The following is a 24,644-nucleotide window of genomic DNA, read 5'->3' as shown; positions in this document are numbered from 1 at the left end:
ATCTAATTAATTAGATATTAGGCCTTAAAAACAGGAATTTTTTGGGGGCGTGGCTGTTTGATTGATATGCCTGGTCTGCAATGATTGATCAGATGACGCGGCAGGCCGGGAGGTCGATCACCGGAGGAGACCTTGGGCCGTGAGTGCATCGTATTGAATCAGTTGTGTTAAATATCTATTATTTTTCTCAATATTTGTCGGTGAAGGAAGAATTTTTGCACTCACAGTTTTGCTTTTAGTTCTTAGGTTTTAATGAGTTTTCGGTTCACAGTAATTATGGTTCGATCTTCGGCACTAACAAACTGGAGAGACGCTGATATACAGTTAAAGTGTTTGTTTGCTGAACGTCCTCCAGTTTTAATGGTTATGATGCTGCTAAAAGCTTGTGCGTTTTTTCTCTAGGTGTTTTGACCGGAGAACAGGAGACAGTTAATGTAAATTACGGATGCACTTTGCTAACCTAGCTAGCTAGCTAGCTGATAACTTCGTGTTTGTTATGCTAACCGTACCTGGTCCCAAACATGCAAACATTTGCAGGACAATGATAAATATAGTTTAAAAATTAACTCAGCATCATGTTATTAGAAAAAATCAGTCGCTGGTAGAATTTTCTTACATGCAGCAAAACATGCAGGTTCATCTCATTAACTTATTTTCTGTCTTGTCTTCTCCCTGGTATCGTATCGTATTGAGTACAATACACAGTGTATAATAGATCATTATCTTGCAGGGGTTTGTCATTTAATACTGTAAATTCATTCACAGGAGTCCTCAACTGAAGCAGGTATTCATGCACCTGTCCTGACAGCTGGTATATGTGTGTGATTAACTGTGATCCACCATGTCTGAACTAAAGTGTTTGTCTTTTACTGTCATTCAAAGGAATCCACAGTGAAAAGTGAATGACTGGTGCCAACAGAGGGCAGAACTCATGTATGGACAAAGGAGCCTGCATGGACATCCTCAGTTCTCAAATGGGCTGTGATGATGATGATGATGATGATGATGATGATGCTAGAAAACCACTCCCAGTTCAGCTTCCTCTGATGAAATGACAGACCAACTGCTGATGAGTTTGTTTATTATTCTCTGTCTTCAGTATTCACAGGTTCAGTTTCTTACCTGCAACTTCATTTCTGCTGTTGTTGACGGGTGATGGTAGCAACACTTTTAAGATCAGAATTTATAAATATTAAACTGTGATTAAGTGATGGATCATCTCTAGCACTGTCACCACCTCCACAGGTGAAAGTATTTACAGATTAACATTAGAATGTTTTATGATCCTTCATTGTCAGTGTTGTCGGACAGCAACATTTAAATATTTCTATTATTTATGTTGTTGATTAAAGTTAACAGAAAAAGTCACACAGTGCTGTACGTGTTACTATTGTGAAAATTCATACCAGATGTGTTCTATAAGTTAAAGCAAGAGCTTCATAAATTACTTTACTTTACATGTCTAAAAGAATGTAATAAATGGATTAATTAAATGGTGTACAATTTACAATCAACCATTTAAAATCAATAAATAGTTGTCGATTAAGTTAAAGCTAAATTTCGCTGTCATATGTAAGTTTGTTTAATAAAAAGACGTAGGTGAATCAACAGTGCAACAGAATTTTTATTAACAAGTATAATCATTATTCATCATGAATCCTAATGTGTGAGACAGTTCATATTTATTTGCCCCAGTAACAATCTCTCTCCCCTAAATAAGTGATGCTGTCGGAACAGCACACTGATATTAACTATAATGGATGAGGACTATGAAATATAAACTCTAATGTTTTAAAGTATTGACAGTTTGTTACAGCTACAGTGGAGTCCAAAAGTCATGTGATTGTATGTCTGACACGGGGCAGAGAGTGTAATACGACAGTGAGGGTGTAGGGAACAAGGAAGAGCAGAGCTGATCAGACTGAACAATGTTATGGCCACAAGTGTTACATTAAAAAAAAATACTATATTATCATGTAAGACACTGTGTTTATGTTTGGGAAGAGAAGATCTTCATGTGTGGACACTGCAGGTTGTTGAAGAAAAGTCCTTAGTTTCAAGTTTGCTGTAGTGATGTAAGTTTATTGTTTCCCAGGATACGGTGAGGCAACTGACACAGAGCGGGTCTGAGGCAGGAGACTGACCCAGAGTGAAGGGCAGGGGGACAGTTATACAGTTGAAGACAAAGGGATACACAATTGTATTTGCATAGACCTGGGCTTACAGACATTTGGTCAGACAGGATAACAAGTTGGAAAGGAGGTTAGAAGCAAAAGGTAATGTTCTCTAGAGGTCTTGCAATGTAACACCTAGGTTCAAGTTATCAAGGGGGTAGGAGGGGCTCTTAGGCTGGATCAGCATATCCACAGGTAGGGCAGGAAGAGCCCTTGGACTGAATCAACATATCTACAGGTAAGATGTTGTTAAGACGATGAAGCCTTGGTGATGTAAGAGGGAAGAAGGGGTGTTCTCCTTGATGAAAGGATCAAGGGGCCAACTCAGTAGGGTTGTAGAGTTGTTCCTAGGTGTCAGCAAGTCACACTGAATACACTGAAGACTGTATATTCTTCCTCGAGGTGGAGGTGGTGCAGGGCCTCCGTCATTGCTGCAAGAGGTTGTAGGTGTCCCCAAAGATCCAGACCTTGCCTGGATAGAAAAAAAACACAATGGGGAGAAATCATATCAATATCATATTGTAGAGTTTATAGAAAAAGACAAAAGAAACAGCACTCTGATTAGATGATCACAGATATCTGAAAATACATTATTCCCTCAGCTTAGTTGTAATAAACAGTCTGCTGAACTGTTTTACATGAAATAACAATAGAATAGAAACTAATACTCAGTTTGGAGTCATTGTGCAGGTGAACATGTCATGATGGTTCTCAGCTCTCAGTCATGTTCTTTATTCTGATCAGAGACAGAATCATTCCAACAGATGTTTTAACTCCTGTCATCAATAATGAAATGAACTACAGCTGAAAACTATCCGACTGACACTGAACCAAACTTAATATGAACAAACACGACACACACGTCCAGACACGACAGTTCACTGTAATAACGGGATCGTTTAGTGACCGTGACTTACCGACACCGACAACCCGCTGTCTCTGTTAACGCTGAGGTCGGTGACGTCACCTTCGCTTTGCACGTTAAACATGTTTTCCCTCGGTCTATGGTTTTAATACAAGCGGTTACACCACACAGTTAGCTTACACACAGGAACTTCAGCTAATATTACAAGCTTTCTCCTCATATACGTGATATTTATCAAATGTGGACATCTATGCATTTAGCTACTAAAATTATTTTAACACTAAGATATAAAGTTTACCTTGAATTATGAATGCTAACTGTGTTAGCAGCGACTTCGTAGCGCCTATCCAGGAGCCTGCTGCGGGCCGGTAGCCGGTGCAGGCGGCCGTGCAGAGCAAAGACTCTCTCTACAGCTGTTCTTGTTATTACAGCCTGTTGCTGCACAAAGCTCGTGCATTTTAACACTAACTGATGGATTACCTGTCCCTGTCGGAGCAGAGAGGAGGAGCCTCCGACTCCACGGCTTCTCCTATTGGTGCAGCAATGACCCTGTCAGCCCTCACCACAGCTCCATAAAAACCATCAACAAAGCAAAGCTTCATAAAAAACTTTATTTCACCTTAAAACTGTATTAATTTCAACAATTTACAATCAACTGGTGACGTGAACAAAAGAATGTAATTAATGGATGAATTAAATAATCAACTGTAACTGACAAAAAATACATATATAAAATACACTTGTGAATAAAGGTACAGGTGAACTTCACTGTCACAAGACAAGTAATAATAATAAAGATAGGTGGATAAATCTTGTTTAATAAGAAGTATAAATTATAGTAGATTGCTATTGTAGATGCTATTGTCTTTGATGCCATTCCATCAGGTTTTATCATGCTCTATAAGAGTTGTTCTTTTCCACCTTCTGATGTGATACCTGCACTTGATCCAGTTGACACACCTATTGGAAAACTGTGTTTTATGCCTGCTTCCTGTAAAAGAAAAAACAATAGGAACATCCACAGCTTGTTCCAGGCTAGTTGTTGTCCTTATGTGATCGGTCCTGTCTCTTCCTAACAGATTTCTACTAGTTAACAAAGTTAAAGAGATTTCTTTTAAGATCATCCATCGTTGCTATCCTGTCAAATCACTATTAGTAAGATTCAAGAAAGACATTGACGTAAACTGCAGTTTTTGTGACATGCACCCAGAGACTGTCTTTCATCTGTTTTGGACTTATGAACATACTCTGTGGCAAGGCATCTGTCGCTTCATTTTGGACTTTACCTATGATGCCTTTTTACTTTTTTTTTTTTTTAAGGATGTATTGTTTGGGTTCACAAATTATACAAGAGATCTAGAAAACAATTTTTTTCAATGCAATCTCATCATATAACATATATTTATATCCATAAAGGTAAGGTATAAACTAAACACTCTTACTACTTTTAAGAAGGAAGCAGAGTCCTATATCAGAACATTATCTACCTCATGTAATAGTAAAGCTGTGAAAACTTTCAATCTGTGCTCCAAATTTTAAATATTAGTATAATTTTTGGTATACTTTTTAAAAAAAAAAATCTAACTTACTATACCACTTTTCAGTTTGTATTTGATTGTGTCGAACTCTGTTTATAACCCCTGTAATATAATTAATAATTAAAATAAATAAATAGAAAGGAAATAGAATTTTGATAGAGAGCGCTCCTCACTCGCAGTCGAGGGTCTTGAACGCACCTTGCTCTTGTTGGTCCTCCAGTATCCCACAATGCACCGCTACCCAGCTCGGTGTCCACGTCAAACCTGACAGCCAACGCCACAGCCGAGCTGATAATGGCTGCAGTTGAGGTGGCACTTTCTGGGCGCCGTGTTGTTTGGACTCGCTTCAAACTGCCGTGAACACCCCTCACGTCCGCGGCGGAGGAGACGGGCTTCAACTGAAAGGCCGTCGCCTGAGGTTTCAGCCGTTTGGCGGGGATATAATGTCGCTTCAGCCGCTTGTCTTTACAAATTCCTCCAGGCGAACCGTCAGCTGTTATTAGCCGGGTCCGTGCTAAATGAGCGTCTCTCCGCCCGGATACACACTTTGTCGCTGAAGATTAAAAGTGGATTTTGAAGTTAACAGCGATTTCACAGCTGAACTGGATGACCAAGCTAACCTTAGCACTGTTCGACTCAAAGCTAGGCTAAGCTAACTCCGCCTCGTCCTCCTCGGCCCTGCTTTGCTTTGTTTTTGTTTGTTGTTTTTTTGTTTTTTTTACCCCCCACCTGAAAGATGTCATCGTGGCTGGGTGGACTGGGCTCCGGCCTGGGTCAGTCTCTGGGCCAGGTCGGCGGGAGCCTGTCCTCTTTCACCGGACAGATATCAAACTTCACCAAAGACATGTTACTGGAAGGGGTGGAAGAAGTCGGAGGTGAGTTTGTGTCCATGTTTCAGCTAGCATCAGTTAGCACACCAAACTCCGTTTTCTTTCAACTACACACCTGTATTGTATTGTGTGAACATATGCATCAGCTGGTTAATAGTTCCAGTGTTTCTGCTTTCAGTAAAACACTTATTAATGTTCCCTCTCCCATCGAACGAGCCTCAACAAGACAAAGACACAGCTGTCATCACGAGAAGCAAATGTCAGCAGAAAACTGGGAACTTACAAAAAACAGAAACGATGTTATGAACAGATAGAGACAGTCCCAGAAACATAAGATATAATGTATGTACAAATCAGCTGATTTGGTGTTTTCAGTGACCCTGCCTAAGATTTAGCCAATCAGTGGATCCTAAAGTGTTTGATATTCAGCTGTGAACAAACCAGGCCTGCACTTCTCACTCAAAGACTGTCTTGTAAAGAAACAGGTATTTAGTCAAATATCAGAGCACGGCTGCTTTGCTGAACAGGTAAATAGTGCAAGAAACAATCCACACACACACACTCACACACTCAGCTGTCAGTCGATGCAGTCTGTTACAACAGTCCTGCAATAGATCCTATCTTTCAGTGCTGAGATTCCTTTAAAAATAGTTTTAAAGAGGGGCCAATTTAACTTTATAGTTCAGCTAACAATTATTTTCCTTATTGATTATTTTGATGATAAATCTCTTAATTATTTTATCAATAAAATGTCAGAAAATAGTGAAAAATAACCAATGCAATGTCCCTAAGCTTAACATATTCAAAAGTGGCAAAAATGGAACTAATAGATGTTTGCAACATTTATTTAAAGAAATACATTAAACAATTGAATCTTTTGTCAAAAAACTACCAGCTAATTGTTAGTGTTATAGCTAAGTGTTAGAAACACAGCTCAGTGTGCCACTATACATTTCAGCAGCACCACAAACTACAGCCTCTAAATTCCACATAAAGCTGAATCAACACTTCTCTGCTTTTCCATCCAGCACCATATTTCAGTATCAGCCTTTTATTACCAGTGTTGATGTGTAAATAGGAAAACCACGCATTCAGTTAGTTGTGCTCTTGTGCTTCAAGCTAACTGAACAGACATGATTATGAATAATGTCTTAATTATAAGGTAAACTACCACTAAAACCCTCGGTATCCTTCTTCCGCTGAGTCTGTTCCACCACGTAGCAGCGCTCCACCATGTTTTCCAGTGAAGATCACTTCACTGTTCAGTGCCAGAGAATGAATCTGGAACAACAGGCCAAAGACACTGGGTCAGCAGAGTGAAGATGCACAGAAACACTCACCGCTTTTGTTTTAAGTGATATGATTGTTTGCGCTTCTGTCAATGTGTTTCTGTTTTGCTGTCATCCTCATGCATATGCAGCTTCTTATAGCGCGGCTTCAACTGTGCAAGTACAAGTGTACGGTTGTTAACACTGATTCCAACAATCTGTCCGTTTGGTCCAAATACTCTGGCGTGAAAATTTTAAATGTACACTTTATATTTCCACATTTCACAGTCTGTAGGTTTCAACATTTCCATCTATGCCAACATTTAAATTAAAAGTTGAAAATAAAAGTTGAATTTGGTTGTTAAATCTCAAGAGAACAACATCAGTATTTGAAGTCACTCTTTCATTCACCGTCAGGCTGTTATAACGTCTCTGCTCTGCTGACACACACACACACATATATATATATATATATATATATATATATATTATATATATATATATATATATATAATATATATATATATACTCTCTTTAGATGCTGTTAAATGATGGAAATGCATACGTTCAGTGCTGCAGTATGTGATATGATTTGCGTCACTAGTTTTTTTGGTTAACCACCTGGTTTTGATTCTAGTGTTTTTATGAAATCAAGATGCCATGGTTACAGAGCATATATTAAAAGTATTCCATCATATTTGTCCAATTAAACCTGAAAGCACCATCGCTCTAAAGCAAACAGACGATGAGTGATAAAGCATTGACACAGAGAGAACTTTGGCCACAGATCTCCAGCTCACCGCTCCAGTCAAAAAACACAAGTATGAATTGTTATCAGTGTGCAGGGCTGGACTGGACCGGCTGTTCAGCATTAGACAAACCAGGCGTCACACCTGTCCTGCAAGTAAAGCTTTAAAAAGAAAAAGAGAGAGAGAGAGAGGACATTAACTGGTGCTGGATGTGTTTGTGTGTTTCCTTTTTTAGTTTGTGTAGTACTGAGTGTTGGTGTTGGCTGAGCATCGTCCAGTTGTTTAAGATTAAATAGCTCAAAGAAAAGATCTCCAGAAATGTTTGGCCTGCTCAGCTGTGCATCTTTGTTTGTCATGTGAGAAGAACTAAACAGATGTGTGTGTGTGTGTGTGTGTGTGTGTGTGTGTGTGTGTGTGTGTGTGTGTGTGTGTGTGTGTGTGTGTGTGTGTGTGTGTGTGTGTGAGAGGGAGACAGAGTGACTAAGATAGAGATGGACCAGTTATTATTTCTTGAATGTGCTCTGAGCCTTGGCAGATAAACCTGAAGAACATTCCTCATTTTAAAGATCACGTTATCAGAAATCTGAATAATAATGATAAAGTCTTTATGGTTCTTTATCTGTGTTTATTGGGGGAAATCAGTCATGCGTTTATATTTTTCTTTCATAGAACTGCTGCAGAATATTACTCAGGCGTATATAAAGCGCTCACTGTTAGTGATGTTTTTTAATGCTGTTTTCTCCATGTCACTACAGACGCTGCCACAGAACTGCAGGTGTCCAATTCCAAGTTGGCTGAAGTCGAGGCCTCGTTTTCAACGCAGAAATCTGAGGTTAGATTCTCTGTTCACTGTGTAACTACAGCCCTTTCTCACGTGCAACCTGTTCACCTGTCAGAACAGGAACGTGTAGGTGTAACTCATAACATTAACACAGGCTTTGTTCCAGAAACACCTGCGACAGTGAGCCAGTAATGTAACAACACCAAGGCCCTGAAACAATGAAGCTTTTATTTACACCATTGTTTGAGAAGTGAAACGTTTCCTGTCCATAAACGCCAACCTCTTGATGGTATGGTCCAGATCTATACTAGCGCCTGTGTAAGCGGATGTTTGTAGTAATGCCAGGGTTGAGAAGTGTACTGTAAAAACGCTCGCACTTAAAGTAATGTTAGGGGGTGTGAATGTTCGTTTCTACCACACAGTGCATGTTATAGAACCACAGCTAGAAATAATCCCCAGCAAATCCACCGTTTAGTCCTGTCTGAGTAACTTATGCTAAAGGAAAAGTCTGGGAAATTATTGAGCTATTTTAAAGATGAAACTATATGTTATAACCCCTTTTTAAAGATGTGACACTTTAGGTGTGTTTTGGTGTGAACCAGCCTCAGACACAGACTTTGGCTCCAAAGGTTTATATTCACTTTTTATGGCCCTTAAAAAAAAAAAAAGTAGGAGAGTAAAAAAGTGTTTCTTCTAATCATTCTGACTCTTTGTTTGTAAAGAGTTTCCTCTCCAGGGCGGCCGGGGTAATGATTTACAGCTTGTGCACAAAAAATGGAGGATTCTGTTAAAAGATTATCAAAAATGGAACAATGCTAATTTTAAAATGTGTAATTCACTTCTGGTTTTCAACAGAATGATCTATGAAGCTTTTTTGAATGTGAATGATTTCCTTTTCTTAAATGATGGAATAATACTAATATAAAAAAATTAAAAAAGGCAGGTGTATATAAGCGTTTTGCTTCGGACTGAGCCTCTTCAGTCACTGCTCCATACACAGACCGTTGACTTGGTTTTTTCTGTCTGTATTATTTATATTTACGTCTTGTGTCTGATGACTGAATAAAAAAACTACTAAAAACAAGGTTAAGTTTTCAGTCGGAATCACGAAGTGGAAAAGTTGTGAGAGATGGACAAAAACAATGTGGTCTTTTCATGGAATGTGTTGATCATAAGAAAAACATCGGATAACATCGTCGTTAAGGCCGGTGCAAATCTCTGCGTTGATCAGCAGCATCCGCCCTGCTGAGGTGTCCCTGAACACCTCAGTCCCTGCTGGCTCAAGGCTGCTGCACCATGACGTCTGACCTTTCTGCAAACGAGACGAGAAAAATGTTCATTTCTTCATGTTTCGGTGTGACTTACTTCCTGGTTTGTCCCTCTTCGCTGCAGTATGACAGATTAAGAAAGCTCCACGCAGAGCTGGAGGAGAAGCTGGAGGCTTCGGAGATCCAGATTAAACGACAGTCTGCAGAGTACAGATCTCTTCTGCAACAGAAAGATGTGCGTACATTTGTCTTTGTAATTAGAGCTTTTAGATGTACACATTTCAGATCCAGATTCATTCTTTCCTTCGTGTCTTCCAGGTTGAGATCAGTCACCTGAAAGCTCGGCAGAGTGGACTCCAGGAAGAAGTCCACAAGCTGCAGCACTCGGCCCAGTCTGCCTCCATCGGCGCCGCGGTGCTGCCCGTCACCACTACTTCCTCCACCACTACCTCCTCTTCTGCTTCGTCTTACCTGTCGCGGCCCTCGGGGGCCAATCAGGGCTTCCACAGCGACGACATGGACCTCAGCGACGTCATCTGGTCGCAGCAGGAGATCAACCGGCTGTCGACGGAGGTCATGCGTCTGGAGGCGGAGGTGGCACATTGGAGGAGAATGTCTCAGGTCAGAATGAGCAGAATCACAATAGAGTTTCTGATACAGAGCGCAGCACATGAAGACATTATTACTCATCACAGACAACCTCATGTTTGGCTTCTCACATGTGCAAATCTTAATTTCAGTGTTTTGCAAGAAGTAATATTCCAAAGTTTTAGGAGACAGATCTAACGCTGAGATTTCTGACGCCACCTCTGTACAACAAATTTAGTTTGTGAAAATGAAACATTTGAAATATTCAACAGCAACCCGGCTTTCCAAAAACAGCCCCGCAGATCTCACTGTGAGCAGTTTCCGATGAATGAAATTATCCCCATGAAAAATAATCTCACCTTCAGTAACAGACATTGTTTCTGGAAAGAGATCTTTCTGCCACGCCAAGCGACACGTGCTGAGTCCGACCTGCAAACTCTTCATATCAGCAAATTCATTCAGTTCATGTCACTGCGGTCACATACCTACGTTTTTGCTCCAGGCATCAACGGCGGCAGGAGCCGGTAACGGCGACCAGGGTGAGATTCTCAAACTTCAAAGGACTATTAAGGTAAATATTAAAGCTTCTTATCGTTGTCATTATAAATCATTTTGTAAAGTAGGATGTAAATCTAACAGACAGTAATGACACTGAGACTGCTGCTGTGGAACAGGAGCTGCGAGAGGAGATGAGTCGTGAGGTGGACGAACACCAGCACGAGCTGACGGCTCTGCAGGACGCCCAGCGGCAGAAGATGGCCGACGTCACCCGGCGACACAGGGAGGAGCTGGCAGAGTACGAGGAGAGGATAGAGGAGCTGGAGGAGCAGATTCACAGCGGTTAGTGACTTTAGAAATGAAAACTTGTGGCAGAGCAGCAGATGAGCTTGTATATGGGAGGTTATTGTGTTTCTTCTCAGGTAACACTCACTAAACAACTCCCTTCTCCACGTCCTTCTCTCCAGGTGGTCAAAGCAGTTCCTCATCAGACGCCTCCAAGCTGCCTGAACTCCAGAGAAGCGTACGGTCCCTGCAGGAGGAAGCGGAGCAGCGGGAGAAGCAGCTGGCCGAGCTGTCCGCCGGCCTGGAGGAGGCGCAGAGGAAGCAGGCCGAGCTGCAGGCGGAGAAGGATGAAGCTCAGGAGGAAAACGCCGGGCTGCTGCAGAACTACATGCGGCTGCAGGCGTCTGTCGCTGAGCTGCAGACGCGAGTACAAGAGCAGGAGGGGAAGGCCGTGCAGAAAGCCCAGCTAGACCACGAGATCCAAGTGCTGAGACAAAACCTCACAGGTACACTCTCATTATTTAGATTCATGTTGAATACAGCTGCTGAATACGGCTGTTTTTAACCCCCTCTTAATTAAAGCTCCTCAGCGCTGACAGAAAGTCACTTGTGATTAACAGACACAGAATGTTGTCGTTGACTCCTAACTATAAAGCATAACGTGTTTCCTTCATAATTAACCTTCATATTAACGAAAACTTCTTCTCTCCAGCTGCAGAGAAAGAAATAGAGAGACTGAAAAACCTGGCTGAAGTAAGTGTGAATATGAATCATTAGTCTTAAATATTTATATGTAGTGGTAGGTTTTTGTGTTTTGGTTTTAATCATTATTTAACTTTTACCTCAGGCAGAACCAAAGGAAGAAGTGGAGCATGCAGACATCTTAGAACTGAACACCATTATTGGAGCGTTGAGACAAGAAAAGGAGGTCCTAGAACAAGACAAGGTTTGTTGATGTGATGCAGTTTTCACTCCCGTCTGCATAAAAGCTCTGTAATGGCTTTATAATCTAATTACTGTATTTTTTTTCACTGTAATTTTTTAAGTAAATGTGTCACTTGTAACATGCGCAGCAGCAATATGGAACGTGCCGTTACTTTTTCTTTTTTAAAACTTCAACTATGAAATGATCCTCAGCGTTTTACTTCAAGGTCACACGGACACACAGGCGCTTTTTAATTTCATCGGTTAGTTTAGTTACACTTCCTGGCTCCTGATCGAATATAGTTATACCAGATCCTGAAGTGCAACCCTTTATTTATTTATTTATTTATTTATTTATTTATTTTACAGTTGAATCTGCAAGAAAGACTTAAAGTGGCCGAGGAACAAACAGTCGATTCTGGAGAGTCGGAGTTGGAGGAGGATCTGAGGGTGGAGCTGGAGAGGAGAGAAAAGGCCCTGAGAGCCACTGAGGAGGAACGAGACACTCTGATGTCTGAGCTGGAAGAACTGGACCGGCAGAACCAAGAGGCAACACAGGTCTGAGCCGTCACAGCGGTTTTCATGTTATCTCTCCACAAATGTGACAGAAAACTCTTTTCCCTCGTACATATTGCCATATTCTTTATGGTTTTATCTCTCAGGTTGTGCTGATATTTAATTATAATTATAATAATAATAACTTTGTTTATAAAGCACAAAGTTACAAAGTGCTGAACAAACATGAAAACAAAACAACGCACTGAAAGACAGAGGAGAGGTGTGTGTTCAAACCATGAGACCAAAAGAGCAACAAAAGGAAATAAAACCAATAGTACCAAAGTTAGAATTTAAATGAAGAATTAAAAGCTGCTTTATACAAGTGTGTGTTTTCAGAAGTGATTTAAACCGGTGCGACGACTCAGCACGTCTGAATAAGTTTAAAGGAAAATATGTAGAAACCCTCCACATGAGAGCACAGCAGGTGCGGGGAGGGGGGATCAACAGTTTGTTGACTTTGGGTTTTGTTTCTGCCGTCTCTTTGTCTCAGCACATGATCTCGGTGAAGGAGCAGCTCTCTGGACAGCTGAGGGAAGCGGAGGCAGAGCTGACGAGACTGACTGCAGAGCTCAACGCAACCAACGACCAGAAAAGGAACCTGGAGCAAGAGGTGGAAACACAAAAGGAGAAAGCGAGCCAGAGCGCGTTCACCCTTAACGACCTTCACATGGGCAAACAGCAGTTGGAACGCACGGCGAAGGAGCTGAAAGACAAACTGGGACATGCACAGGAGCAGAGCAGGGAGGCGCGTCGAGAGATCACAGAGCTGAAGAGGAGTTTGCAGGAGAAGGAGGAGCTGTTATCTGCTGCTCCAACAGAGCTGGATCAGGCTGGGGACAGAGGAACTGAAGCGCAGGGAACGAAAGCGGAGCTAGCAAGGAAGGAAAGGGAGTTGTCAGACCTCAGGAGAGATCTGGATGAGATGAGGAGCTCTCAGGAGCAGGTGATGTCCGCGGACTATGAGATGAAGATAGAGAACAGGAGGTTGAAGGCGGAGAGCGAGGAGGCTCTGGGTAAAGTCGAGGAAGTGACCAAGCAGATGAGGGACAGCCAGGCGGCTCTGAACAGAACGGTGAGGGAGAAGGAGACTCGCATCGAAGCTCTGAAGCTGGAGAAGAACCAGCTGGACGGCGAACTGAGGCAGAGCGAGCGGACGCTGGCCGAACAGGCGAAACAGTTCCAGCAGACCATCGATGAGCTGACTCGAGCTCGCTCCATGGACGCCTCCGCTTTACAGACGGAGCACGAATGCACCATCAAGCTCAACCAGGAGAAAGACATGGAGATCGCTCAGCTGAAGAGAGACATGGAGCAGTTGGCGTCCGATCACAGAGACACCAACGAGATGCTTTCAATCACAGTCGCAGGACAGAAGCAGCTGACGGATCTGCTGCAGGAGAAGGACGTCTTCATGGACACTTTAAAACAAAATGCTGCCGATCTACAGACGGAGATGGAGAACAGCATCTCAGTCGTGACCAAAGACGCAGAAGCTCTCAGGCAGGCACTAGAGGAGAAGGACAAGCAGCTGGGGGGCATGAAGGAGGAGAACAGCCATTTGAAAGAGGAGATTGATCGACTCAGAGATCAGCAGAGCAGACCTCAACCTCTGGCTGAGCCCAGGACCCTGGACATTATCACGGAGCTGGAGACAGAGATCACCCAGCTCAAGTCCTCCAGGAATGTTCTGGAAGAAGAGGTCCAAACTCTGAGGAGAACCGTGGAGGAGCAGCAGGCCTCTCTCCTCCGGTCGCACGAGTCCCTCCAGGCTCAACAGAGCGAGCTCGAACAGGCTCACGCTCGCCATCAGCAGACCACTCTCAACTACGACACGCTCATCCACGCCAGAGATGAGGAGATAGCTCGCCTCCAGCAGACGATGGATCGGCTCAGTGTGAGCCAGGGCCGCGCTGACTCTCCGCAGGGCGAGGTCATCCTGCAGGAGGACAAGACCCAGACTCTCAACCAGGAGAACGGCAACGAGAAACACGACCTGTCAAAGGTAGAGATAGAAAAACTGGTGAGAGGCATCAAGGAGAAAGAGACTGAGATCAGCCAGCTGAACGAGAAGAACCTGTCATTGACCAAACAGCTGGATCAGCTGGTGGTGTCCCGCGATGAAGTGGGTAAACTGTCCCAGGTGATCCTGCAGAAGGATCTGGAGATCCAGGCACTTCACGCCAGAGTCTCCATGGGCGGAGCTGGCGGACTCAGCCAGGACGTCCTGTTCCTGCAGCAGCAGATGCAGGCGTACGCCGTGGAGAGAGAGCAAGTGCTAGCCGTGCTCAACGAGAAGACCAGAGAGAACAGCCAGCTTCGCTCCGACTACCACCGCCTCATGGACATCATGGCGGGGAAGGAAGCGGCTCTGTTGAAGCTTCAGCAGGAGAATCAGCGCCTCTCCAACATGAGCGACCCCTCAGGAAGCCACGAGATGTTCAAGGAGACCATCCAGAACCTGTCGCGCATCATCAGGGAGAAGGACATCGAGATCGACGCGTTGACTCAGAAGTGCCAAACCCTGGTGACCGTCCTGCAGTCGTCAGGAGGAGAGCCCGGTTCTGGCTCCGGAGGCGTCAGCAGCAACCAGTTTGAGGAGCTGCTGCAGGAGAGGGACACGCTGAAGCAGCAGGTGAAGAAGATGGAGGAGTGGAAGCAGCAGGTGATCACAACAGTGAAGAACATGCAGCACGAGTCGGCGCAGCTGCAGGAGGAGCTGATCAAACTGCAGGGTCAGGTCTCTGCCGATAGCGACTGCAGCTCCAAGCTGTCGGTGGACTACACTCGACTGATCCAGAGCTACGAGCAGAAGGAGAGGAGGCTGGGAAGTCTGAGTCAGGAACTGGCACATGTCCAGCAGACCATCACCCAGCTCAGCTCCACCAAGGACGTCCTGCTGGGCAAACTGGACAGCGTGGCACAGACGCCGGATGTTGTAATTGCTCAGTCTGGCGAACCTCCTCTCGCAGCTGACGCTCCCAGCCGCCAGTCGGCTTCACCCGTAAACAACGAGAAGCTGCAGGAAGAAGTCGTACGACTGCGAGGACAGCTGGCCGAGAAGGAAAACACGGTCAGGACCCTCCAGGAGAACAACCACCGGCTCTCCAACTCGGCGTCCGCCTCAGAGAACGAGCAGAGGAGTCAGGCCGAGGAGGTCCGGCAGATCAGAGAGAGGCTTGACGCCCAGCAGAGATCGGTGAGGGAGAAAGACCTGCTCATCAAAACCAAAGGAGACCAGCTCATCCAGGTCAGCGAGGCGCTACGCAACCGCGAGAATGACAACGAGGTGCTGAAGCAGGCCGTCACCAACCTGAAGGAGCGTGCTCTCATCCTGGAAATGGACGTGAAGAAGCTGAAGGAGGAGAACGAGCTCGTCGCCGCACGCTCCCGAGAAAAAGAGTCGGAGTTCAGAGCGCTGCAGGAAACCAACATGCAGGTTTCCCTCCTCCTCAGGGAGAAGGAGTTCGAGCTGAGTGCAGTGAGTGAGAAGTCTGCGACTGTGGAGAGGATGCTCAAGGACAAAGAGCAGGTTGGTCTTCACCAACACTTCAAAGCTGCTTCAATAATCATGTCGTTTTAAACTGAAACTGCTTCAAATGGTTTCATATATTTCTGTTTTCTTCTGATGCTGTGACACAGGGGAAGTCTGGTGAGCTGAATCAGCTCCTGAACGAACTGAAGTCCATGCAGGAGAAAGCTGTGGCGTTCCAGCAGGAGAGGGATCAGGTGATGATGGCGCTCAAGCAGAAACAAATGGAGACCACCGCGGTGCAGACTGAGGTAGGTCGACACGTAGAGTTCAGCTGGCGTTTCAAACGTGTAGGTGTTGCATCAGTGTTTGCTCACTGAAAACCTTTCAGTGTATAGACAGAAAATGGCGTATATGAAGCACATTGGCGTTACGGTTTCCTTTTTTTCATTCCTCCACGCTGGCGACGGTCAGAGCGGGAGACCTTTTTATTTTTTGGGTTGTCTGTCGGTCCGTCCCCTTCTCCAGGACGCAGTATCTCAGTAACACATTGACAGAACTGCTTCAGATTTAGCACAAATTTCCTCGTGGACTCAAGGATGAACTGATTAGATTTTGGTGGCCAAAGGTCAACGGTCAAGTTGACCTCAGAAAACTCTTTTCACACAGTAATTATGACAAATTTTCTTACAATTGGTTGATATTTTCTATGACTCTGGATGAACAGGGATGTCTAGTTTGCATTTGTCTTTACATGTTAAAGTTTATGAAAACACACATTACTCTATATTCTGATGCATTTGATTTTCAGCTGTTGGAAGTCTGGAGTCGAACTTCTTTCCCTTGGACCTCCACATGTAACGGCGTTTGCTTGTTTTTTCTCTTCGCAGCTTCAGCACACGAGGGACAAAGAACAGCGTCTCAACTTGGAGCTGGAGCGGTTGCGCAATCACCTCCTGGAGATCGAGGACTCGTACACGAGAGAAGCTCTGGCCGCTGAAGACAGGGAGACCGAGCTACGAAGGAGGGTGGCGATGCTGGACGAGAAACTGGCGACCTCCTCGAGCGCGGTGGAGAAATCCAGGTTAGCAAAAAAAAAACTGAAACTGGAATTCAGTTTCACATTAAATGGGACACTGAGGATTAAGACAAGGTTTGCTGTTCACATTTGGTTGGGACTTATAATTAAACAGTCACAGAGGAAATAGAAATAAGCAGAAATACATAGAATATTTTGTTCTTCAATCCACCGTTTGATGAGTTTCTCCTCGTCTGCCTGCAGCCAACAGGCGACCATGCAGGTGGAGTCTCTGCAGGAGCAGCTGAGCGGAGCGGTGAAGCAGCGGGACGACCTGCTCGCACAACTCCGAACGTCCCAGGAGCAGGTCAGCCAGTACGCAGTGTCGCTCTCCAACCTGCAGATGGTGCTAGAGCAGTTTCAACAAGGCAAGTGGCAGGTTCCAACTTTATGAATCTTTGCATGCTCAGTGTACTCTTTACAGATTCCTGCAGTCTAATAGAATCAGGTTTGTTGCAGCATTTCTTTTGTATTATTAAAATGATATTATTAATTGTTATAAGAGGTTTGTTCTGTCTTCCCTCTGTCAGAGGAGAAAGCCATGTACTCGGCTGAGCTCGAGAAGCACAAGAGAGAGAAGGAGGAGTGGAGGAGAAAGGCTGTGAAGCTGGAGGACCAGGCGTCTGCCCTGCAGGTAAACCGCTGATCAATAACTGTGTTCCTACATGTGTCATTGATCACAGGTTATATTGCAGATGAATGAATGAATGAATGAATGCTGAATATTGTTTAATGGTTCTGTGACAGATGAACCTCGACGAGGCCAACGCCGCTCTGGATTCAGCGTCTCGCCTCACCGACCAGCTCGATCTGAAGGAGGAGCAGATTGAGGAGCTGAAAACACAAGGTGAGCCGACTTCCACACACCTGCACACAGTTTGTTTTAAAATGCTGTAATAAAATAATTTCTTCTTCTCTACACCGTTTATTCCTGACGCGGAGGAAGGAATCCGCCGCTCTCTGTTGCTTTCTCTGGCTCCGCAGCTGCAGAACCTTCTATCCTCTTTCTCCCAGGCTCATATTTCTGTTTCAGCATTTCTTATCACAGGCCGAATAGCAGACAAAAAAAATAAGTGAAACTTTAAGCCGCTTCGAGTCTCCTGTATTATGTTTAGTGTCACACTCAGCAGATTTCACTCTTATCACTCTCAGATATGAACATTACATCACAGCACATTCTCAGACTGATTCTTTTTCACCTCTCTCTCTCTCTCTGGCTGATTTTCAGACATTTGTTTAAGCCTGATATGAGGCCACATATTTTCTTTACCACTCAGTCACCTATGGAACATTTACATTGGGTCTATTAATAGCTGATTAGCTGTTGAACCACGGTCTTAGCATCTAGAGGCTAATACAGGTGTTAGCATTACATTCAAGCCACAGAGCGAAGACCTCACCATCTTTGTAAATCCAGGTCTTTTTTAAAACACTTACTGCTGTTCTCAAAGTATTTCCAGAATCCTCAAAGACTCTTCTAAACATCTGGATGGAAAAGTTTCAATCCGCTTCTTAAAACTTCTGTCGTATTTCCCACCACAAGTACCTGGAAATGATATATCCTTGGTCTTATTGTAACACCCAAGCAAAAATATTACACACATTATTTAGTGTGAAAGATTAACATCAACCGTCTGGATGAAAAAAACGTTCCTTCTCTCGCTTATTAAAAAAGATCTTTCCATCCATTTCTCATGTTGTGGCTCTTTTTCTTTGTCGGAGAAATTGCGTATTCTCTTTATTAATTTGTCTGTGATCCAAAATTAAGATGTAGTCGCAGCTTGTAATGGGTTAAAGATCTTTACTGCGCCGCAGACAGAATCTTTCTTCATCCAAATAATTGGACGAGTCTCTGAGGATTTTGGAATAAGATGAGTGTTGTTATTCAGAGATCTTATCGTCCGTGAGATCAGATGCTTCTTCGCTCCTTTCACCTGAATGTAATGTTAATACCGTCATTGTGTGTGTGTGTGTGTGTGTGTGTGTGTGTGTGTGTGTGTGTGTGTGTGTGTGTGTGTGTGTGTGTGTGTGTGGCAGTGGATGTGAGGCAGGAGATGTTGGAGGAGGCGCAGAGGAAGCTGATGAACCTTCTGAACAGCACAGAGGGGAAAATAGACAAGTAAGTAAAATCATTCAAAGCTCTCGTGGTTTTCCACGAATCTGAAAACAAGTCTGTGTCTCTTGGCTCATTAAAAGTCATCCTGGAGATACATGGTTTTCACAGTACAGAGATCCACCCTCCCATCCTTCAGTAACTGCTTTTCAAGTCTTGGAATTGCTAGAAAAAAATCTTTGAATAAATCTGTTTCCCAGGAGAAACAAAGATAAAACACATTCAGACTCGAACGTTTTCAGTTTATTTATAATTCACGCGGCTCGTATTAAAAACTGGAACCGAATCCTCGTTACTGATGTTGTTCTGTTTCCAGAGTCCTGATGCGTAACCTGTTCTTGGGATACTTCCACACACCTAAAACCAAGCGCGCCGACGTGCTGAGGCTCATGGGAAGTGTCCTGGGCCTGAGCCGAGAAGACGTCGATAAGGTGAGAAACGTCTCGACTCGTACTGAAAGAATGCGCTCGAGCAAACTGATGACTGTGTGTTCAGGCAGCAGTTGGTGTAAATAATACAGTTTGTGATTGCAGTCAGTGATCTGTGTCTGTGGGAATTAAAGCTCGACACAAGATCAGACGAATAAATACAGAATAACGTCAGTGTTGGAACATTCAAAAACTCTTCGTTTGTTCATGGGAAGAAAAATGTTTGTGTCATTTTTAACCTGTTTTATCTTGTTTCTTTTCTTAATCTCTAATTAGCATCTTAATTTCAGCTGTAAAGAAAACATGTGACTAATTTATTGATAAACATGAAGCAGGAAGTGCCTGATTTGCAGGTACATGGGCTGAAATGTGAAACAGTTCGATGTTGCAGGAGTTTTGAGGCTGAACCAGTTTCACGTCTGACGGCCTGTGTGAAGGATTTCTGTTGAGCAGTTTCATGTTTCCTCTCAGACACCGTACAAACACGCCAACACCAACATGTGTGAGATAAGCTGATATCACATGGCAGCTCAGACCAACTGTGTAAAGAGCAACATTAAACTGGAGCTTCATGTCCGGTCACTTTCTCTCTGAATGTTGACCAGTAAAAGGATCAAGTATCTCAGCCAGTTATTCTTTTGCTTATTTTATTTTATTTATTTATTTTTCCTCCTGTTTGGGGCTCTGTGGTCGTAGGCGACAGAGGCGTGAAACAGAATGAAAATGTATCAGCGTCATGTATTAACATCTGTTTAAAAGAAAAAAAGTTTAATAACAGAAAAAGAGATGAAGAATCTGAAGTGTCTCTTCTCACATCAACTCTTCAGTGAGTCAAGTGTCAAGTAAGTTTGCTGAGAAGATCGATGCCACTCTCGTGTTTGTCCGGTACATATGAAGCTTGCATCCGTTAGCTTAGCTTAGCATAGCATAGCTTAGCATAAAGACTGAGGGGCCTGACTCTGTCTAAAGTTAAAGATCCCAGCACGTCTGCAGCTCGCTAATTCACACATTATATCCCTGTGAAAACATGACAAGTCGTGGTTTTTACAGGCGACTGTGTCCTGGACCGTTCGTAAAACCAAATCAAGTTCTCATGGAAAATACTGTCAGATTTGTTACTAACAGTAAGTCTGACTTGAGTCCAAGTCTCAGGTTTTACGGCTCTCTTGCTAAAATATAAAAAGTAACGTTCCAGAAATATGACAGAGTTAAATCAACACTGCTGCGGCGCAGTCTGAACGAGAAGCGTAACCTGCACCAGCAGCTTCGTTTCTGACTCGGTGACCGTTAAAATACTTGTTGTACAGAGGAATTCTAACACCCACCAAATACGGCAAGTACAGCTTCTTGATTGTATGATTCCAACAGTCACTTTTAACTCCAGCAGCCCCTGAAGAATCAGTCCTGCCTGCCCTGAAAAAGAAAGCATTTCCTTCTGCAGATCTTCTGGCAGGAGCCCTGTGGGACTCCATCCAGCGAAGTAAATTACCCAACACTCTTAAAGGAAAACAGATACAGGGTGAGGGGCAAATGCGATTACAGCTCATCATGAGACCCATTTTTATTGTGTTGGAGGTCTTTCCACTTTTTCTTTCTTTTTTTTTTTTTTTTTCTTCTTTTTTTCATCTTGCCCTCATCTCCTGTTAATGCTATTTAAATTTTCCACTCAACTCGTGTTCACAGCAGCCAAGTGTCCTACAAAAGCAGCCCGTCCCCTCAGAATCGGCCTCCGTGCAGCAGCTCGTATCCTCCCTCCTGCGCCTGTTTCAGCCCAAAGCTGCGATCCATACTCTGTATATACGGGGTCCGTCTGGCTGAGTCCTGCCAAGCGAATGACGCTGGTGATTAGGGAGTATGAATGGCAGTGAATGATAAAGCCACAAGTTTCTTCTCGGAGTGTGTGCCGTCAGCAGTGAATCGCAGCGCCTGTACATGAGTTTAACTAGTGAGTGGGTCCACAAAATCATTTTCCAGAAAGCGGTGGCAAGCAGAGAGGAAACCCAGAGCAATTAAAACTGAAACAATCCGACCATTATTTTGAAAACAGAAGAAAATCTACTTTTCAAAAAGAGTCTGAATGAACAGCAGGAGACAGAAGCAGCAAGTTTTGGGGGTTTTTTTTGGTCAGATGAGGACAGATGACTGTATTTTAATAATCTGAGATGTTCTGGAGACTTTAATCCCTCTGAGAATTCAATAACCTTTGTGTGTGTGTGTGTGTGTGTGTGTGTGTGTGTGTGTGTGTGTGTGTGTGTGTGTGTGTGTGTGTTGTGTGTGTGTGTGTGTGTGTGTGTGTGTGTGTGTAGATGTTGGAGGACGACGGGCGGCACGGTGTTACCGGGTGGATGTCGACCTGGCTGGGAGGCCGAGGAGCGCAAAGTGTCCCAAACACTCCGCAGAGGCCGACCAGCGGCCAAGGGCTCAACTCGGTAACGATGATCTGCTACATGAAGTTCTGCCACAGCAAACACACACAGTTTATATTCCGACCTGTAGAACCGGAGCTGCAGCAGGTGGAACTCTGCAGTCTGCAGAGGAACTCAGTATTAACAGGGTCTCTGTGCTTCCCACAGATTAATCTGCACACTAACAGCTGCATGTTACATGAGAGCACTTGTTTATAGAGCAGGTGAAGCGAGCAGCAGCGCTGCACAGTGGGAACAGTGCGAAAATAAAACAAGCGCTTCACACAACATTTCATTTTACAGGAAACACGTATGAATTGTTCAGTGCGACATATTAATGTCTATAAAAATACATAAGCTACACGGTAGTGTCTATGTGTTAATGTGTATCCTTCAAAATAAAAGTCTCCTCCTCATCCCAGTACGATCTTACAGAAAGTTACACATTTATTTTCAAATATATTTTATTGAGCCAAAGAAAATCACACAGTGAATTGTTGCTTGTTTTTCATAATGGGAAAAAGGATTATAAAATTATATCAATATACATTCACATTTATAAAAACATATGATATGATGCTATAAGGATTGACTTTGGGATTTGAACATTATCCAAGTGAAATAAAAGTAAAATAAAGAAATATAAATGATTAAATATTTACATTAAGTGAAAATTGTGTATGTGTGAAATAATAAATAGGAATTTACACATTTCAAAGGACAACAACATAAATACTACTTGGCAGGCAGAGAATTTGAATCCATCCAGCCTCTGTGTTTGCCAGTGTGGATCCAGATGTGCAGGGATACACGTTTATCGTCTCAAGTAGCTGGTTAGACACCGATTACTCACCAGGATGTTACTGAGTCCTGGTTTAAGGCAGGAAGGATCTCAACACACTGTCCTTCCTCTGTTGTTGTTGCAGTCCTTCTCAGAGATGTTTGTGAAGTTCCTGGAGATGGAGTCGACCCCCTCCCTTCCCGCACCGAGGCTTCCAGTCCACGACATTAAGCCTCTGAGCGCCCCGCCTCCCAGAAGAACCAGCAGCGCCGCTTCCAGCACCACCGCAGGTAAACGATCCCTTTGGGAAAAACCGCCGCCACGATGTTTCTCTCTCTCTCTCTCTCTCATGCTTAACGGGTCGTGTCAGACGGGAGCTGTAGTTCTCCTCCATCCCCAAACACATCAAACCGTATTTAAATCTCAGCCTCTCTCCTCCCAGGAGCCGCAGCAGCCAGCAAGAGAGCCGGCGAGTCCAATCCTTTCCTGGCCCCTCGCTCGGCGGCGGTGCCTCTGCTCGCCGGTTCCAGCTCCGGCGGCTCGGGAGGTCACCTGCTGATGAAGCCCATCTCTGACGCCCTGCCCTCCTTCACACCTGTGCCAGTCTCAGCCGAAGCCAGCGCTGGAGCCGTGCTCAAAGACTTGTTAAAGCAGTGAGCGGTGGCGTGCCAGTTAGACGTCTTAATTCATCCAACATGAGTTTTACACTACACAGACTGAGATATTTGAGCAGGTCTGAGACTTAATTGCTGCTCTTTTTTAATTTCCTGCCAAAATAAATGGTCAGATAAATTATAGAGGCTTAATATTCCCTCTTTTGGGATTGAAACTTTAGGTTTTTTTTTTAAGATTCAGCCGTACTTGCAATTACTGTTCTATGCAACAGAGTCTCCCTTTACGCATCAGTAGAAGTGTTTCATATTCAGCATTACTGTTAGGTGTTAAACCGCCAGTTGGAAATGATCAATGAAATGATTCCAGGTGCAAAAAGGAGACGGACTGAGAACGTTTTCAAGATGTGGCTCAGTCAGAGCGAGTAGAGAAGTAGATCTTCATAGAAACTGTCTTTCACATTGTGAGCGACTTCTTCTCTTTATTCATCGCACCAGTTCTGAACACAAGTGACCTTGTAAAACTCGCTGTGTGCAGTTCAGTACGTGTGAGTGAAGTCCGATCGTCGCCTCTGTTTGCGAGAGGAAACACCTCGTGTCCTTCACTTTTCATCCTTTCTTTTTATTTTCTTGTCTGTATGAGTTTGTTTTTTTTTTTTAATTCTTTTCAACAATGCAGTGAACTGTTTCTGATCCAGGACTTTCCTAAAAAACAACCTCTCTGGCAGCAGCTGCGTGGAGATTTATGTGGTTCAGTACATCTGTTCAAACCATAAGGACATTTTTTTGCTAAATCTTGTCTTCTCCAGACAGACAGACTGTGATATGCAACAAGCGTTGTAATTATGGCTGTAACTGCTGACTGTGGTTGATCAGAGGCTGGACTGCTCCTATGTTTAAGTACAGTACTATTATATAGATATATATAAATATATATATGTAAATGGGTGGCGTTTTTTTTTTTTTTCTCCTATTTATAGGCACTGAGGAAGTTCTGGAAGTAAAGTGCCTGCATTTTTTTGCTAATTAGATAATTGTATAATCAGGATTGTAAATGGTTAATATAAATATATATATTTACAAAATGTAAAAACTGCACATTTAAAACGTTTTACCTGAGCAGAGCTCGCGCAGCGGAGGTGGAGCCGCTCTGCATTTTTGTATAGACATCAATCAGCCGCCGCAGAAGGAATGTTACAGGGTTTCTCCAGGTGTACTGACAACATGTATAGACTGTAAATCCTCACTGTAAAAGAAGAGTTTTTTGTAGACGTCACATCTGGAGGCGGAGGTGTCGAACAGGAGTTGGATTACCTTGAACTTGGATGATCTTTGGCCGCGGTTAGTCCCCGTGACTTAATTGGAATTTCAAATCAAATAAAGGTACTGCTGACCCCCCCGCTGCGCTTCATTTTGTCATTTCTTTCTCCAAA

At 43.6% G+C, this 24,644-nt stretch overlaps 1 protein-coding gene and 1 long non-coding RNA gene across 2 annotated transcripts; one reads left to right on the top strand and one right to left on the bottom strand.

The window, feature by feature from the left end:
• Window positions 1–1,606: 1,606 nt before the first annotated feature.
• Window positions 1,607–3,553, bottom strand: LOC130180218 (uncharacterized). Its single transcript, XR_008829371.1, has 3 exons — window positions 3,338–3,553; window positions 3,092–3,176; window positions 1,607–2,646 (listed from the first exon to the last, which is right to left on the bottom strand). It is a non-coding gene; the product is annotated as an uncharacterized LOC130180218 (long non-coding RNA).
• A 1,288-nt stretch (window positions 3,554–4,841) lies between these two features.
• Window positions 4,842–24,611, top strand: trip11 (thyroid hormone receptor interactor 11). Its single transcript, XM_056393196.1, has 21 exons — window positions 4,842–5,452; window positions 8,180–8,256; window positions 9,598–9,708; window positions 9,792–10,094; window positions 10,564–10,632; window positions 10,736–10,901; window positions 11,027–11,350; window positions 11,557–11,597; window positions 11,692–11,790; window positions 12,138–12,326; window positions 12,817–15,855; window positions 15,966–16,106; window positions 16,686–16,879; window positions 17,078–17,241; window positions 17,404–17,507; window positions 17,621–17,720; window positions 18,911–18,992; window positions 19,303–19,417; window positions 21,721–21,843; window positions 22,746–22,890; window positions 23,043–24,611. Exons 1-21 carry the CDS (start codon window positions 5,314–5,316, stop codon window positions 23,255–23,257), a joined length of 5,940 nt encoding a protein of 1,979 aa, XP_056249171.1. The 5' UTR covers window positions 4,842–5,313; the 3' UTR covers window positions 23,258–24,611.
• Window positions 24,612–24,644: the final 33 nt, after the last annotated feature.

This window comes from Seriola aureovittata, chromosome 13 (genome assembly GCF_021018895.1).
Source record: "Seriola aureovittata isolate HTS-2021-v1 ecotype China chromosome 13, ASM2101889v1, whole genome shotgun sequence".
Taxonomy (NCBI): Eukaryota; Metazoa; Chordata; class Actinopteri; order Carangiformes; family Carangidae; genus Seriola; species Seriola aureovittata.
This window is presented reverse-complemented; position numbering and strand designations above follow the sequence as displayed.